General features: G+C 46.4%; 1 protein-coding gene across 1 annotated transcript in view; it reads right to left on the reverse strand.

Moving 5' to 3' along the window:
* LOC119395934 (DNA mismatch repair protein Msh2) overlaps positions 1–16,301 on the reverse strand; it is a 108,533-nt gene that overhangs the window by 61,640 nt on the left and 30,592 nt on the right. The window contains exons 10-13 of the mRNA XM_037662965.2: positions 12,069–12,127; positions 4,447–4,567; positions 2,663–2,782; positions 991–1,127 (exon numbers count right to left, since the gene is read on the reverse strand). Of these exons, the coding sequence (XP_037518893.1) occupies positions 991–1,127; positions 2,663–2,782; positions 4,447–4,567; positions 12,069–12,127 (437 nt within the window). The remainder of the gene's footprint in view (positions 1–990; positions 1,128–2,662; positions 2,783–4,446; positions 4,568–12,068; positions 12,128–16,301) is intronic.

The following is a 16,301-nucleotide window of genomic DNA, read 5'->3' on the forward strand; positions in this document are numbered from 1 at the left end:
TACTATTCGCACAAGCCTGGTAAACGGAACTCCTGTTAAACAGAACATATTTTCCGAGTCCCTTCAGGTTCCGCTTAATGAGAGTCTACCGTACTTCTTTCTCATGGATCCCATCTGTGGTCACTACCTGCACTAAGTAGGCGTATTCTTTACCACTTCCAACGCCTTGCTGCGTATTGCAAAGCGTTGTTCTCTGCCAAAACTGTCGAACATTAGTTTTCTGCAGTTTTCAGGTGTACCGTTCTGATTTCCTCGTCTAATTCATAATTCACGCTTTGCAATTTGTTGCCTGAGTTACTCATCAAGGCAATGTCACCAGTGAATCGCAGGTCACTAACGTACTCTACATTATATCTTAACCCTAGCAGTTACCAATCCAGGATTCTGAGAGCCTCCTGTAAAACGTGTGGTGAATAACATTGGAGAGATCGTATGTCTTACACCCGCCATCACTCTCCACCACCACTGTCATTCAACCGCTGCTGCGTTCTGCATTCACTCTCTTTTATCTTCCCCTGTGTGAATCATTCGCTTGGTTACACAAGAGGACGACGTGAAAACCACGAATGGGTGCTGAAGAGCTGCGCTGATCAGCGAGATGTGTGTCTCAAAGTACGTATGACTTGTGCAGCAACTGTCTTATGTGAGCTCCATTACGACAAACTTGTGTTAGTAATCTTGACTTTATCACAGCTATATGATGCGACGAAGCATACCAATAATGCAAAAAAAAGCATGAATTGTACAGGGAAGTGTACTACCCGAGAATTACATTTCTTGAATCAAATTACCAAGATAACGTACACTGCGATCCCCTTTCGATTTGATATGCCAGGTTTTAACGGTATGTACCTAGTATTAAAATGTTACGAATTCATTTGAAGAGATAGTTTGCCTTCAATTAAGCAGACAACCAGTGACATTTTCGAAGGCACTGGCCTAAAGCAGTCACAGCAAGAACTGCAGCAAGGAAGCACATAGCAGTGGTACCTGCAGGGAGACTCGCTGTTTGTGGAGCTTACGCGACAGCCTCAAGAGGTCGGGGAACTGCCGCAGCATCTGTTCGTGAAGGCTTTGTCGCAGCTCAAAGTCATCGACGAGCAGGGACACGAGGTCCAGTCGCTCCTCTGGAACAATGAGCACACAATGCAGTTCTCATAGAGAATCTGCTGGGAATGCAGCACAACTACACACTAAACTATAATAGACAGTAACCACCAAGTACAAATTTGCGTCTCCTGACATGCGCCACCATCCCAACAAAGAAATAAATGCAATGCCATGAAAAATACCGCCTGAAGTACAGTAGAACCTCGTTGATACGTTCCCGCTTAGTACAATTTCCCGGCTCCTACGCTCGAAATTGCGAAAACTAAAAATAGCAGCATACAGCTGTGTGTAATACGTTCCCGGAAAATACGATTATTCGGCAGCAACGTTCAGCACCGCAAAAAACTGTGGTCGTATGATACGTTTTGTACTCAGAAACTCTCATTCGGGTGTGCAAAAAGGGCCCTCTCGTGTACTTGTGAAGCGCGAAGTGGCAGACAGCCGCCGCGTCTTTGTGAGGACTCGACAGATCGCAGTGCGGGCGCTTGGGGACTTCACCTTCGGTTACCATTACGCCGGGCGTTATCTTTTAAAGCCCGTGCCGCCGTGCGAGATGGTGCGATTACGAGTGGCGGCGAACATACCAGCGCATGTCTCAAGCTAAGACAGAACGCGAACTGATCAGCGCAAGTGTGCGACGTAGTAAGCGATAGCCGCGAGCAGCTGTCGCTTTCGGGGACGCTTATCACTTTCGCGAGATTTCGCATATCGTGTTGTACCGCGATTGTTACGTGCACGGCGAAGAGTTGAGCTTGTTAAGCCTTTAGAGGGGCGGCAGTTTTCTTCACGGACGGGGCGAGTCACGCTTGATCTTGCGAATGTACATGATCGTATCCCAAATGCGTATGCTCGAGAAAATCACTTCTGCCCTTCGGCAAACCTAGCCCAACCGACGCTCATGCGGTGCAAAGTTTCGTATGCTGACACGGTGGTAGCGTTTCTTTACGTTTACGCTGGTTGTCCCAGGGTTTGATATTGCAATATTCGGGTTGTCTCGGGATTTCAATACACGTGACCACGACGTTATTTTCGGTCAGGACCGGAACTAGCTGGCTCACCTATGGCGGCCAGCTAGATGCCGGGAGTTCGAAAATCGAAGAGTCCCTCCATGTTTTTTGAAAAATAAATGTTTTTTGCAGCTTGCACCTCAATATGAGCTTGTCAGCCTCAATTTTTACTGGGTTCTACTCATGTGCAGAAAAGATGCTGGCTTTCTCGCATGACTGTGTGATAATGCACGGTGGCGACGCTATAAAGCATTTTGAAACTATTACTGTTAACAAAGAGCGACTGACAGAGCGATAGAGAGGACGAAAACACGTATCAAATTTCTGTGATGCATGTGTGCATGTCTGTACCGTGATCTCTTAATGAGCATCAGTGAAACACGGTACTGCCACATGAACTTAATCTTCCCTCGCTAGTTGCATGCAGCGTGCCATTTACTTGGCTGACGCCATCGCAGCCAGGCTGCATTTCTGCATTTCTCAATTTGGCAATAAACTCTGCATGCATTAAAGATGCAAGAAGTGATTTTCTTTTAAATGCTCACCAATGCGATTGAGGTCACAGAGTGGCTGTCGCAACCACTGGCTCAACATTCGCTGGCCGCCTGCCGTGCGGCACCGATTCAGCAAACGCAGGAGGCTCGGTTCGGAGGCTGCCTTGCTACCTGCATTTCAAAGAAGCAGTTCACTTCAGCACTGTTAATTATTTATCCTCAGTAGTCACAGGAAAGCAGTAAGACCAAAAGTTTTCACATGTTGGCAGGCCTCAGGCAGCCAACCGTCATCTTCAAGGCTACACATATTGCAGTGGCAGCCCAAAAGCACCATGCATTCTCAAACATTGCACCAAACAGCCTGCCTGCCAATGTGGCATGGCTAGTTGCAGCTGCACGCATTTGGTAGCGGAAAAGCTGGCTTGCTTCAATGCTTTTGTAGATGTGAGTGATTTGGAACCTTGCCTACGCTAACATTAAGAAATTCATATTCCTGCATTCCGCTGCTTGTCACATAACACTTTTCTCCTCTGCACTTTCATGAAGTGTGAAGGCACATGGAATTTTTTATAGCCTGACAAAACTGTGTCAAGCCAACTGTGCAATGAAAAGTACGAGCAGCAATGGCCAGACTATCAGTGCGTGACTGAACTAGCCTTAGTACCACAGGTGACCAGATGAAATAACGTACTTCAGTGCATGCCACAACGCTCCAGGCAAGTGTGCTGAAAGCAGTATAACTCATTACCACGGCAACCATGACAACAACAACATACACTCAAACCTCAATACAGTAGAACCCCGCTGTTACGTTCCCGGCTGTTACGTTATCCCGGCTGTTACGTCGTTTTCCGCCGGTCCCGGCATAGCTCCCATAGGATACAATGTATTGGGAACCCCGCTGTTACGTCGTAACTGTCGGACCGTTCCCGTATGATACGTCGCGAAGTGCGCCCGGAGCCGACCGAGTGACTACCAAAGAGAGCGGCCATGGCGCATTTTCACGCAGCTTGGCCTCGTTTGACCGTAATATTAGCCGCATGAGAGGCGCAAGCAACAGAATCTTTCAATTGATGCAAACAAAAGCATGGCCTTCGAGATTCAAATTGCAAAGATGGCGTCTATGACGTAACTGCTCGCGAAAGCAAGGCCTTCGAGATTGGCATTTACTATTGACAAAAGCATAGCCTCTGAGATTTGCATTGCACAAACATGGCGTGTATGACGTAATTGCTTGCGAAAGCAAGGCCTTCGAGATTGGCATTCACTTCTGCCATCGCGTTGGCGTAGACTCATCATCATCGTTATTTGTCGGAGAACGGGAGGAGTTCGAGCTGGTTGGAGCTCGCATGGTCGTGCGTGCGGTTCGCGGTCGGACTCGCCGCGCCGGTCGTGATTGCGTGTGCTTAGTTCTTTCATGCCTACAGCTGTTGGTGTTAAAAAAATCACATACGTTGATTACATTTCTGTGGATAAGGCCGTCCTAAGCTCCGCGTTTCTATCCATCGACTAGATCGCGGCTGAGCGCGCCAATTTTCGTGCTGCTCGTAAGAATTGAAATAAAATTCTGTACCACTAAATATTTTGCCGTTTTTCCTGTTTTTCGGCTGTTACGTTTCCCGTCTCTTACGTTTATTTCCTACGGTCCCTTCAAAAACGTATCAGCGGGGTTCTACTGTATAACGAATTATCGGTTATAACAAAGTAAATGAAGAATAGTCTTGTTGTAGGTGCAGTGTTACAAATAAACGTTCATAATGAATTTGCAGATATAGGGAGGTTATTTCCGTGGCAGATGTGACTTTCTTATAATGAGGTTTGAGTGTACTCCTTACCTTCCCCGTCAGCAGGCAGCACAGCCAGGGCTCGGATGGCTGCATTGTTGAGGCGCACAAACTGGCCAAATTCAAATGTGCAAAGCCGAAGGCAACCCAGGTGCTCAGCACACGATGTCAGCTGCACACCAGCAAGCACAAAGGAGAGTGTTGTACTGTAAGCCACCATGAAAACACCAAATGCACTAAACATATAAGAGAGCCACTCGCATTTGAAATGCTAGCATTTCAGTGTTTCAGGCTTAGCACCTTTACATTTCCAGGAACGTGTAGCATTGATCAAGATTACAGAGAAGATAATGACTCAGTGAAGCAGGAAAAAAAAAATATCGAATCTCCACAGAGAAACAGATTTCCCAAGAGAAAGTTGGCAGAAAAAAATGCCAGGCCTGCGCGGAAAGCGCAGCACAGTCACAGCGAAAGCTGGAAGAGCGGCATTTCTAGAGCCCGTTATAAACTCTCTTGTGGCTACTAATACAGGTACATTAGCAACGTACCCACTACGCCACAAAGCGTAATTTTTGGGAAGTTGGGAAGCACCCAGCACGACATTATTCGTTGTTCTGCGGAGAAGCGAGGTACCATATGTAAGCGATTAAGTGCAGTTTGTTGATGCGGCGGTTGATGACGATGAATAATTATGGTTGCGCCCTTTGTAATGGGTTGGAAGCTTTAAACGACCCACTAGCTACGTAATGCATATTGTGTGACGCCCGGTCGTTATTTAACTGTCCCACCACGCTTTATAACACACTTTAACCGGAGAAACGTAGAGCGAGAGAGAAAGAGAGAATTGACTTTATTGAGACTCTGAGGAAATGGATCATGGGAGCCTTATGGGCTTCCTTGGCAACCAACAGAAGTGCACTTGCGAGGAACCCACTACGCTATAAATCATTGTAATTTTTGAGAAGTAGGGCAGTAGGCACTGTGCCATTTTTCGTCATTCTACAGATAGCCGTGGTACCTGCTAAACGCATGTAAGGCATTATGCGCACTTTGTTGATGCTGTGCGTGATGACGACGAAGAATTATGGCAGAGCTCTTTGTAATGGGTTGGAAGCATTCAACAACCTACTCGTTGCGCAATTCGCATTGTGTGACGCCAGGTTACAGAATTCGCGTTGTGCGACGCTTGGTGCTTATTCTACTCTTTTACCATGCTATATTGCATATGCTAATGTGGTTCCTTCCCGACATGAAGCATGTATAGGACCTTTTTGCAAAGCAGTTTCAAGCACCGGCATGGCTCAGAGGTTGAATACTGGGCTCCCACGCAGAGGGCCCAGGTTCGAACCTCGTTCCATCCTGGAATTTTTTTCTTATTTAGTTTTTTTTCTTATTTCGAGCGATACTGGTTACGGACACCGGCGGCGGCGGACAACTACGGCACCAAAAATGGCCGGTGAAATGATCTCATAACAGCTTTCGCTGTAAAAACGTATGGCAGTTCCACTACTGTGAAATCTGAGGAAGTGCGTCACACGGGCACCCAGCGATTCCCGTTCGTAGAGTTCCCACTGCTCCATTCACTAAAGCGTCAATGATGCCAATGTTTGAGGTAAGCATGTAGGGTTTCCCCGGCTCGAGTAGAATCTTCTTGGCAGATTCACGAACTCGGTGAGTGACATGTCCGCTACTTTTTGCTGCACTTTATCGACTTCCTGCTTGTTACACCAGTTGAGAAACACGCCTGCAGTGAGTTCTGTCAGCCTGTTTACACCATCAGATGTAGTCACGTAAAAACAAAGCACCGCGCCAGCGCAGCGCCGATGCAGGGGGAGGGGCATTCGCTCGCTCGGCGAGGTGGTGGCACCCTCTCTTGTGCCCCACTAGAGTCAGCCCCGTGTTTCCGAAACGTTTTAATGATTTTAAGCTAATCATGCAATTACTTCTTGGCTATTTCTGTTAATTATATTATTTTAGACCTTGTTCGTTCATTTTAACTCGAGTCAGAGCATTGCTAGCCTTGTTATGGCCTGTACTGAGCACTTTACTGTGAGCGTGATCACGCCATGTGAGATGGATGGACGACAAGACGGGCCCTAAAGTGCTCTGCACTTAAAGCCATCGAATGAGATGCACATGTGTACAGATGAAGAAACTCAATTAGTGGGCAGAACCAGGACAATGTGAAGTGATAAACAGCAACGAGGAATCATGGGCATAGTAAGAATTTCAGCCCATTTTCGACATTGGATAAAAATTGCAAGCAGAATAAGAAGATTGCAAAACATGCTTAGTGTCTTCTAATGATTCCCGAAAACGTTTTTGAAAGTTGTGCACTAATGCAATGACTCTCACACTTTCTGACACACTCTTTATGTGTGTGCTAGTGAGTATCTTTTCTGCTATGCGCATAAAGTTCATGCACGAAGCTCTTTGTACGAGGTGCATGCGGGTCTCTTGTTGACAACAAACACACTGAGAGGTGATGCACATATTCTAATCAGTGAAGAACAAACAAATGCCGTATTTTCTCGCATACAACCCACCCCTACATATATCCCGCTCCACCAACTATGACCACTGGAAAAAGTTTTTTAAATATCTCCACGTCGGAATTGATTTTACACCTTCACAAAAATGACCCCACTAACCATGCTCGAAGATTGCAAAAACTTCATTTTCACTTGATTTAAGTCACTAGTGTCAATCCCAGTCCTCACCTATGGTCAGTTTCAGCCGTCACTGTTACTGCCGCCTTCTTTGCATTGTGATGAAGCATTGCCACGAAGCCACCTCGGACATCAAAACTCGCGTATAACTCTCACCACGTCCTTACCTCCGATTTCCGTGTATATTTCTTGTGCTGCTTATACGTAAGGATGTAAGGCATGCTTAAAGCAACATGCAGCTGCGTCTCATTACTTTCTGGTACTAGTAGTCACCTCTACCAATCATTCATTACCAGTGACACTAACGAGTGCTTCTGATTTGGCGCAATTTCTGGAGCCGCAAAATTTTAATTTTTGGACCACTTCCGAGCAGCAAAAATTTCCATTTTGGAGCACTTTGGAGCAGGTAATTTTGAATATGAGGGCACCCTGCAGCAGCTAATTTCACATTCCGGAGTGCATTGGAGATGCAAGTTGCATTCACATTCAGACACCTTAACAATTATTATGAACTCTTGTGATGCGCCACATAAACATATTTAAAAGTCGGTCTAAAGAAACCCGATTAGACAAAGTTCCCTTCCCAATATAACGAAAAGAAAAAAAAATCTGTTCCCCAGCAAATGCCCATAGGGCTCAGTGTTGTCTTCAGCCCAAATTAACGAACTAGTTTGTCCACCAAACCAGAATTAACGAAGCGTTTCCTGAAATCACCGAGTGAATAAGCGGTGATTTCCCTCTAACTACCTATGACAGAGACAGATTTTTATTCAAACGTGCGCTCTAATGCTATCGTGTTAAAACATCCAATAGCCCTAGCTTCGCATCGACGAGGCTTCACGCCATGCCCATGCACGGAACAACAGGTTCGGTAGTCGGTAGTGCTGTTTCGTACCGGATAGCGCTAGTGGTGGTTGCTTTGGTCATTTCGTAGTTTATGCGACAGATAGCACTGATCACCTCCTATCATCTTTTTTGCTCAGCCTGCTCACACAGTCACTGCATTCATTCTCCAAGTCATCATGTATCGGTAGCCCGTCACAGCTGCATCACCCGGACATGGTGTTCCCTATGCCTGGGTCACCCTCACGGACTTTTCAGACACGCAGCCATGGGTTGCCAGCATAAGCAATGCCGTGGTAGCTTATGGGTGTTGCTACGTGACATCTTTAGATTTTGAAAGGTCAAAAAATCCCATTATTGGTGTTACGAAATTCTTGATTTAACGAAATAATGCGAGCGCGATTAACACTTCTTCAAAAGATTCATAAAGCACCCCTTGGGCTTGTTGAAAAAAACACATCCTGTAGAAAGCTGACACGGCTATGAACTGCTCAGCCGAATATTGCAGTCGTGCGCGCCGCGCAAAAGCTGCAAGCGGACCGCGAAGTTGCCGTTTTCTCAGACGCCCTCTTTTCAAACAGAGGCTGGTTCTCACTCTCACCGGTGGGTGGGGCACCTGTCAATTGACGTCGCGTATCTGTTTCTCCGCATCGCAAACGACATGGCATCCTCACTGGCCGACAGCCAACATAAATCAAGAGTGGCGTTCAGGTCAGATGCGCTTCTTGCCATGGGGTACCGCCACTTGCCTCCACACTCACGCACGCGAATCATAGCGGGAGAGCGATCGCGCTTCATGAACGCGCTGACGTAACTTTTTCCCCGTGCCATCCCTCCCTGTGTAGCTCCCAGTGCGCTCGGCGGGACGAGAAAAGAAAGAAAGCGCTGAGAGTGTGAGCCAAACCCCCATAACTCCGCTCGTTCTTGACGAATTCAAGAAATTTTTGCGGCAATCGATTCGGGAGGCAGTAAACTTCAATACTGAGGTCATTAGATCATTACTTGGAAAAGTGGTTCATGACCCCTTTAAATCAAGTTTAACTATGTCTCAATTAATCGCAAATCTCCCAGAGAAAATGCTCTCCAGAGCACTCCTTATTTCACACGGGTTTTTTTTTTTTTCAACACAAGCAAATAAACAGAATACTGGATCAATAAAATTGTATATTACGAGATAACACTGTAAATACAACTGTGTTGTCACCATAGCACAGGACTCCTGCCATAAACGTATAATCTCTACGCTAATAAAATGTAGCCCTTAGAATCAGCGGAAGCAACACACAAACACCGTGACAGACAACAGTGCATCCAAGCATTGGCGTCGGCAGGATTTGGTGAACTCATGTTGGACCGCAGCGAGTGCATCCTTCGTACTCGCACCCCCTTGCCCATGCTAACAATGCACACGGTCCCTTCACATGCATTCTACAAAGACGAAAGCCAGCCTCTTTTTCTACTCAGTTGATTGTACAGTCAACTGCCGGTTTTTTGGACGTCCGATTTTCCGGACATGCTCGAAAATTCGGACGCTTTCGCGGCACTGTCACCAGCCCCATAGACGTCAATGTAAGAGAAAGTTCGAAATTTCGGATGCTGAAACTCTTTGGCGTCTGATTTTTCGGACTTTCTAACCAAATTGTGGGTCCGAAAGACGTTAATTCAAGCCCCTTCCTCTGCCGCGTCTATCATCTCATAGGTTCAAACCTGCACTTTCGTGAGTCGATCCGTTTGCGACAGTAGCAGAGTCCAAAAGTCAGCTTTGCCGCAGTACTGGAGTGTTATGGGGTGATGCAGACCAGAAATTCAAAGGGGCCGCTATCACGGCGCCGTGCGGCGATGTCTTTACGGATAAGCAGTGGAAATGCACGAATGCGTGATGGCGGCAGGTGGTAAACGCGCCAGTAAGGCTTAATCTCTGACAACCCTTACGATGAGCATCTTCAGTTAACTGCTCGGTAGTGCATGTGGCCTAGTGCGGTTGCATGTGTACCGCACACATGTAATAGGCGAGAACCCAAACGCGCCGGGCCGCCATCCATGCTGCCTCTTTGTGCAAGACTGCTAGGTGCGCCGCACAGACGCGTTGCCTTCACGAACGAAACCCGCTCGTCCTTGCCGCGGCCGTGTGCGGTCAGGAACGGAGTAGGCATCACTAACTCTTTCATGACAAATGCGTGCGTACGGTACAGCAACTGTACAGAGATGGCATCAGCTTGGTTGGCGATGTGCTACACACAACTATAAACGATCGGCTTCACACGGCAGCAAATGCTACTTATCAGCGGAGATTCGGCGATGTGTGTGCGCATCGTTTACGTGCGCACACGCATCGGGGAAAGCCAGACGAGTCGTTCGCTCTTCCGCCACAGTCTTTGTGTTCCGCGTCATCGTTTCCGAACGCTCCATGTGAGACAGCCGTAATATATTCCGCGCTTTGCTGGTATCAGTGGCGCTCATCACGAGATGCAAATTTGCAAGTGGCGGTTGGCACGTAGTTAGGTGGGGTTTGCGGCAGGTACCGAATGTATTTGCGAGAGCCTGGGCGTGCACCAAAATGCCTGATGAGTGTACTGGGAGGCATTAAAGCTATTTCGGATGTAGCTGTCGCGATTTGACATCTTGAGCGGAATAAAAAAGCATGAATTCGCTATTTCGAACCGCCCTATCTTTCAGACGATTTCGCGGTCCCTAGGGAGTCCGAAAAATCGAACATTGACTGTATTGATTATTGAATATTGCATTAATTACATGCGACACGGTGCCTGGCACGAGCTACCAGCAGCGTTTCTGGAACAGATGATGTCAGCCGATGAATTGCCACCACAAATGATTGCCATTAATTGGCCTAGGGGTTATGAGCCTCTGCGGGGAGCGCATTTTGCCATCGAGCGAACTTGCACAATAGGAGCTGCGTCAACACCGTGCATGGAGTCATGGCTGAAACGCAACGGACGCGTGAGGACTAATTCATCTATGGAATAATCTTTAGTCCATGGCTGTGGCTTTCGTGGCCCCAAGATAAAGCTGCGCATGTTTTGACGTGCCGGCGGTGTGATTGCCGGGAATAGACACCGTCAAACACGAGACTCTGGCGCAGTTTGGCGCAAAGTGCGCTAATTTTATCAGAATGGCGCAGTATATCCAATTTGGCACACTTTGGTGCAGTTGGCACAGGAGTGGAACTACTGCATTACTGATTTTCAGCTGAAGGTATGAGCTCTGAGCAAAAACAAAAAAGACACTTGTTTACACAGAAACACCAAAACAAACCCACATAAAGCATATATTCCAAACATCACGAGGGTGACACCTTTCGTAAAGAGGGCTGACTTGATGTGCTCCGCTCAAACCCTAAAGCAGGGGTCTAAAACACGGACCGCGGGCCACATGCTTGCTAGTGACTCGCGGCCTGCACATGACGACCTCTTTACCATATGTTTCTTTTTTTTCTTAATAAGTATGTTCATGAGCCACACAGGCATGACTGGTCTAAAGCATTTTATTGCCTGAGACACACCCTGCAGTCACCCTGTGTTGATACATAACCGTGAAACAAAACTCCATATTTCAGAATTGGCGTCCAGATTTTAGCCATCTTGGAGATAGGTAGCCCGTATGTTGTTTGAATCCTGGTGCCAAATCCCCTTCAAAAATGACCCATATATGAGATACGGGAAATGACTTCTTTCGAATGACGTTAGCTGACATTTTGAACAGCCTATTCCCCCCCCCCCCCCCCCAACTGCTCCTACCTTCGTCACTGTTCTGGCCCTTGAGGGAGTAAATTTTCGTGACTGCGACGTATCAGCTGCAGTGAGATTGAGACCCCTGCTTTAAAGAGAAGAACTACTATGCACCCACTGGTTTTTCCAATGAGAAGAGAAGAACCTCGACCTGGCACTTGGTGTTTTGGGTACTCATTTCTCAAGACGGTGGCCTCTGCTTTCAACTCTCCTCTTTCACTCCCATTTTGCGTCCTTATAATGAATGCTCTGTGTCATGGTCCCTTAGGGCTTGCAGAAATAAGCATTCCTCTTCTCAAACTACTACCCACAAACAGCACCAGGCAGTGGCTGAGCTTTTTAATAACAATTGAAGAACTTTGGCAGTGGTCAGCAACTTACAGACACAATAGAACTAAGAAATTTAGGCACTCACATTGAGGAACTTTATTACTGCTGCCAAAGCGTCCATGGCCACCTTCAGATCCAGTTCAGCTACAAGGCAAGGCAAGGCAATTTTTAATACTGTATGACAAAGTAACAGCCTTCAGGTCATTCTGGTTGAAAGGCAAGACAATTGTAATGCATCGAATGACCAAGGCTATAGGGTGCACTGTTTACACAAAATCTGAGCGATACGTAGCAAGGCAATCATAAGCAAAATGTCTTCTTTCCTGAAGTTTTCAAAAAAAAAAAAAAAACCAACAAAGTCACTGTAAGAACACCTTCTCATTATGGGCAACTTGCACTGTGGGAGAGCTGTATGGCCTACTTATTACTTCCTCTAAAGCTTGATAATCTGTTAGTATAAAGCGAACGTTGCAGGCTTTTTAGAAGATCAATCTAAAAATCTAGACTGATGCAGCACTTCTTTTTCACTGCCCCTTTAACCCTTCACATGCTGCAAACGGACTCGCACTTCCACACAATTCACCCCCATTACCTTGGATTACAGGAGGCCATTCAAAGGAAAATGTCCGAATTTTGTTACAAAAGATGACGTGAGCAAATCTATTTATCCAGTTCCCTTTTTCATGCAGAGAGGGAGCTACAATACCATAACACTTTTTACTGCACCACTGCAAGCAAAACTGACTGCAAGCCATGCAGTGAAGCAAAGAGTCCCCCTGTACTTAAATGGACACTAAAGGCAAATAACCATTTATGTCAGAGTGAAAGCTCAGTGTATGACAACTTCTAAAACGGCAATATTATCAACAGCAGTGCCCTACTTACCGAGAAATTAAGCTAAATGTATCACATGATGAGCGCCACGAGTGGGACACTTTCGAAGTGATCCCGATGACGTATGAGAGTCTGCCTACAATAAATCACTAGTAATCAAACTAGCAGCGATAAAAAAAAGAACCTTCCGTGCATCAAAAAACGTAATAAAATGCTGTTTGTTCATTTCCATTTGATTCATGGAAAAAAAGAACCTCTGTGGCATTGCCATGGGAAACGGCGCGCGTGGTTCAAAGGTTCCGTTTTCGCCGAACTGCGCTTCGCCCGGTGCCCTGCTCCACTCCCGCGGTCGCGTCTCAGTGGTTGTTTCGGGATCGCGTACTGCCGCGTGTGTTTTGCGCGCTCGTGCAAGTCGCTCTGACAGAAAGTTCGACAAAATGCCGCATGCAACGACGCCGGCACTACGAGCCCTCAGCAGCATACCGTGTTCATTGGGACTCAAGTCGCTGAATTGGAGCCCAGCGTCGCGAGCCAATGTCTCGTTGTCAAGTTCTCCGTCCACATCCATTGCGGCGATTGCGGCAAGCTTCGATGGCTTCGATGGCCGTTGTTGCTGTTGTGGGTCCCGCTACTTTCGCTTTGCTGCTACTAGTGTCGGCGGCGCGCAGTAAAGGCGGGCAACGTTGGGCACGGCAGCAGTGACATATGAAGGTCGGATTTCAGGCGGGTGATTTGAAGTGCACTAACGCGATGCGGACCACTAAAACGTGATTTTATTTCAAAATAAGCACTTCCTTGGCATAAATCTAGCACTACGAGGTTTCTGGACCGCTACAGTTGAAACCCGCAATAACGAAATCGGCAGGGAAAGCACAAAATTTCGCTTTTGCGGGAATTTCGTTGGCGCGAGAATGCGGCAGAAAGAAATGGAACTTACAAAAAAAGCACATTTTATTTCCAAAAGTCAGTAAGTTTGCTTTGGCGGGCCTTACCATGCAGCAATTTCATGCCTCTCGATCGGGAATCTCGTTTGCCACGGCACAAAGTTCGCCACATGCACTGGTCAGTGATGGCGACACTGCGCTGTCACCAGTACCGTCATAAAGTGCGCCTACAGGCGAACCTTCTTCCGGCTCCGCTGGATCAGCGCGGATCAGCGCAGAATCGTGGACAGCGAGCTGCACGCAACGCCGAATTGTTCGGCAATGTCCATTTTTTTCCTGCCCTTTTCCACCTCACTGATAATTGCAGCCTCATCTTCCAGCGTGATGAACTTCCGCTTTTTCGTTGGAGGCGGCATCTTAGCAGTCAGCGAAATCGGACGAAGCAATCGCAACACGCAGTTCACGTTGCACCAAGCAACCAAGCAAATGCTCCACAAATGGCTCTACACACGCGACCATGTGCGCGCAAAGCCGACAAAGCCAAGCACAGAGCCTCCATGAAGAATGTGGATTTGGATACATAGTCCGCGATAACGAGCAGGTGTTTCAGCAAGCTATCATCACCATCACTGTCGCCAGCTTTGTTTTTTTTTTGTAAACAATGATGGTGGCTGCTTCTCAAGTGCGCTGTAGCAACAGTTTTGCGCAATTTAAGTGTAGCATGGATGCATTTCAGCAGTTTTCGAATGTAGTTAATGTTGCGAGAGTAGATTATTTGCGCACTCTTGTTTCAAAAATTTCGTGAATGAGGGACTGCGGTATGAATATTTTTCGTAGTCGCGAGTTACGAAATGCATTGACTCCTATGGGCGTTCGCCGGTGCTCCGAAAATATTTCGTTGTGGTGAGAATTTCGTTTCCTCGGGATTTCGTTATCGCGGGTTTCCACTGTATTTCAACAATCAATGTCGACTTAATGTTTGGCTTTAGTGTCCCTTTAACCAGCGAATTTTTTTTCCCTATGTTCTTTAAGAACGAATATTCTTTTGAATGCATTCATTGTGCTGATTAAATTTGCCAATTCCAAGAACCACTGAAGTAAAATAGGCAACTTGGGAATGTTTCATCAAAATAATGTGTAAAGTATGCTTGTGTAGTAAAGTATGCTTCCAAAAAGTAAACTGAAAGATTTTAAAACTGAAATCTACAGTACAAATCCCATTTTTATTGCTAGAGACAGGGCGTGCAAACATGGACACAAGAGAAAAGTCAAGACACCACAAACGCCGGCGTTTGTGGTGTCTTGACTACTTCCTTGTGCCCACATTTGCACGCCCTGACTTTTTAACATGAATACAGAAGAACCTCGTTGATACGTTCCCACTTAGTACGATTTCCCGGCTCCTACGCTCGAAATCGCGAAAATTAAAAATAACTAGGGGTGTGCGAATATTCGAAATTTCGAATATTTTTCGAATAGTGTTTGCTATTCGATTCGATTCGCACTGAAATTTTACTATTCGAACTATTCGAACTTCCCAAAAACAAATGCAGTCAATGTCCGGTTGAAAGTGACCCCTTCAGAGTTTCAATATGCTTCACCTCATTACACTCTCGTGTTGCGGCAAAGCTGTCTTTCAAGCTCCGTTATGGTCGAACTTAGCCAAGAGACGAAGTCCGGTTGGAAGTGGTCCCTAGATTTTTAATATGCTTCACCTCATCACACCCCCGTATTGCGGCAAAGCTGCCTTTCAAGCTCCGTTACGGTCGAACTTAGGCAAGAGACAGTCAACGTCTGATTGGAAGTGGTCCCTAGATTTTCAATATGCTTCACCTCCTCACACCTCCGTATTGCGGCAAAGCTGCCTTTCAAGGGCCGTTACGGTCGAACTTAGCCAAGAGACAGTCAACGTCCGTTTAGAAGTGGTCCCTAGATTTTCAACATGCTTCACCTCATCACACCACCGTATTGCGGCAAAGCTGCCTTTCAAGCTCCGCTACGGTCGCAAATGTATTAACTCAAGAAAGCACTGGTTCCAATATGGAGATGAAAGATGTGGCAGAGTTGGGGGCTCAATTAATGCTGTTTTGGACCTGAAATTTGGGCAGGAAGTCGAAAAAATCGGACGCCGAAGCTTTTTAGCATCCAAAATTTCAGACGTTCTTATATATCGACGTCTACGAGGCAGATTTGGAACTCCGGACTTCGAGGGAGCACACCCTTGTCCGCCACATCAGTTGGGCTTCCACAGAAGTTGAAAGAGGAGGAGAGGCTGAGGAAATGGCATCTCTGCCTATCACGTGTTAAGTGTTGTCGGCAACACTTTGGTTGCACCAAATCATGTACATAAATACAATTCGGCCTCTACATTGCCTCATTCTTCATAAGAAAGACAACTATGAAATATGACCCCACCAGCGCTTCATCAACCTAGCGAAAAGAAACACTTTCATGTTGCTATCTCACAAGAACATACTTAGGGATTCTCTGCAACTTTTTCTGTAATTTCACTTCGAACTATTCGAAAAATGTTTGAGAAATATTCGAAAATTATTCGAAAATATTCGATTCGATTCGCACTCAATCTTTATTATTCGAAT

The sequence above is a fragment of the Rhipicephalus sanguineus genome, chromosome 6 (genome assembly GCF_013339695.2).
Source record: "Rhipicephalus sanguineus isolate Rsan-2018 chromosome 6, BIME_Rsan_1.4, whole genome shotgun sequence".
NCBI classification, from domain to species: Eukaryota; Metazoa; Arthropoda; class Arachnida; order Ixodida; family Ixodidae; genus Rhipicephalus; species Rhipicephalus sanguineus.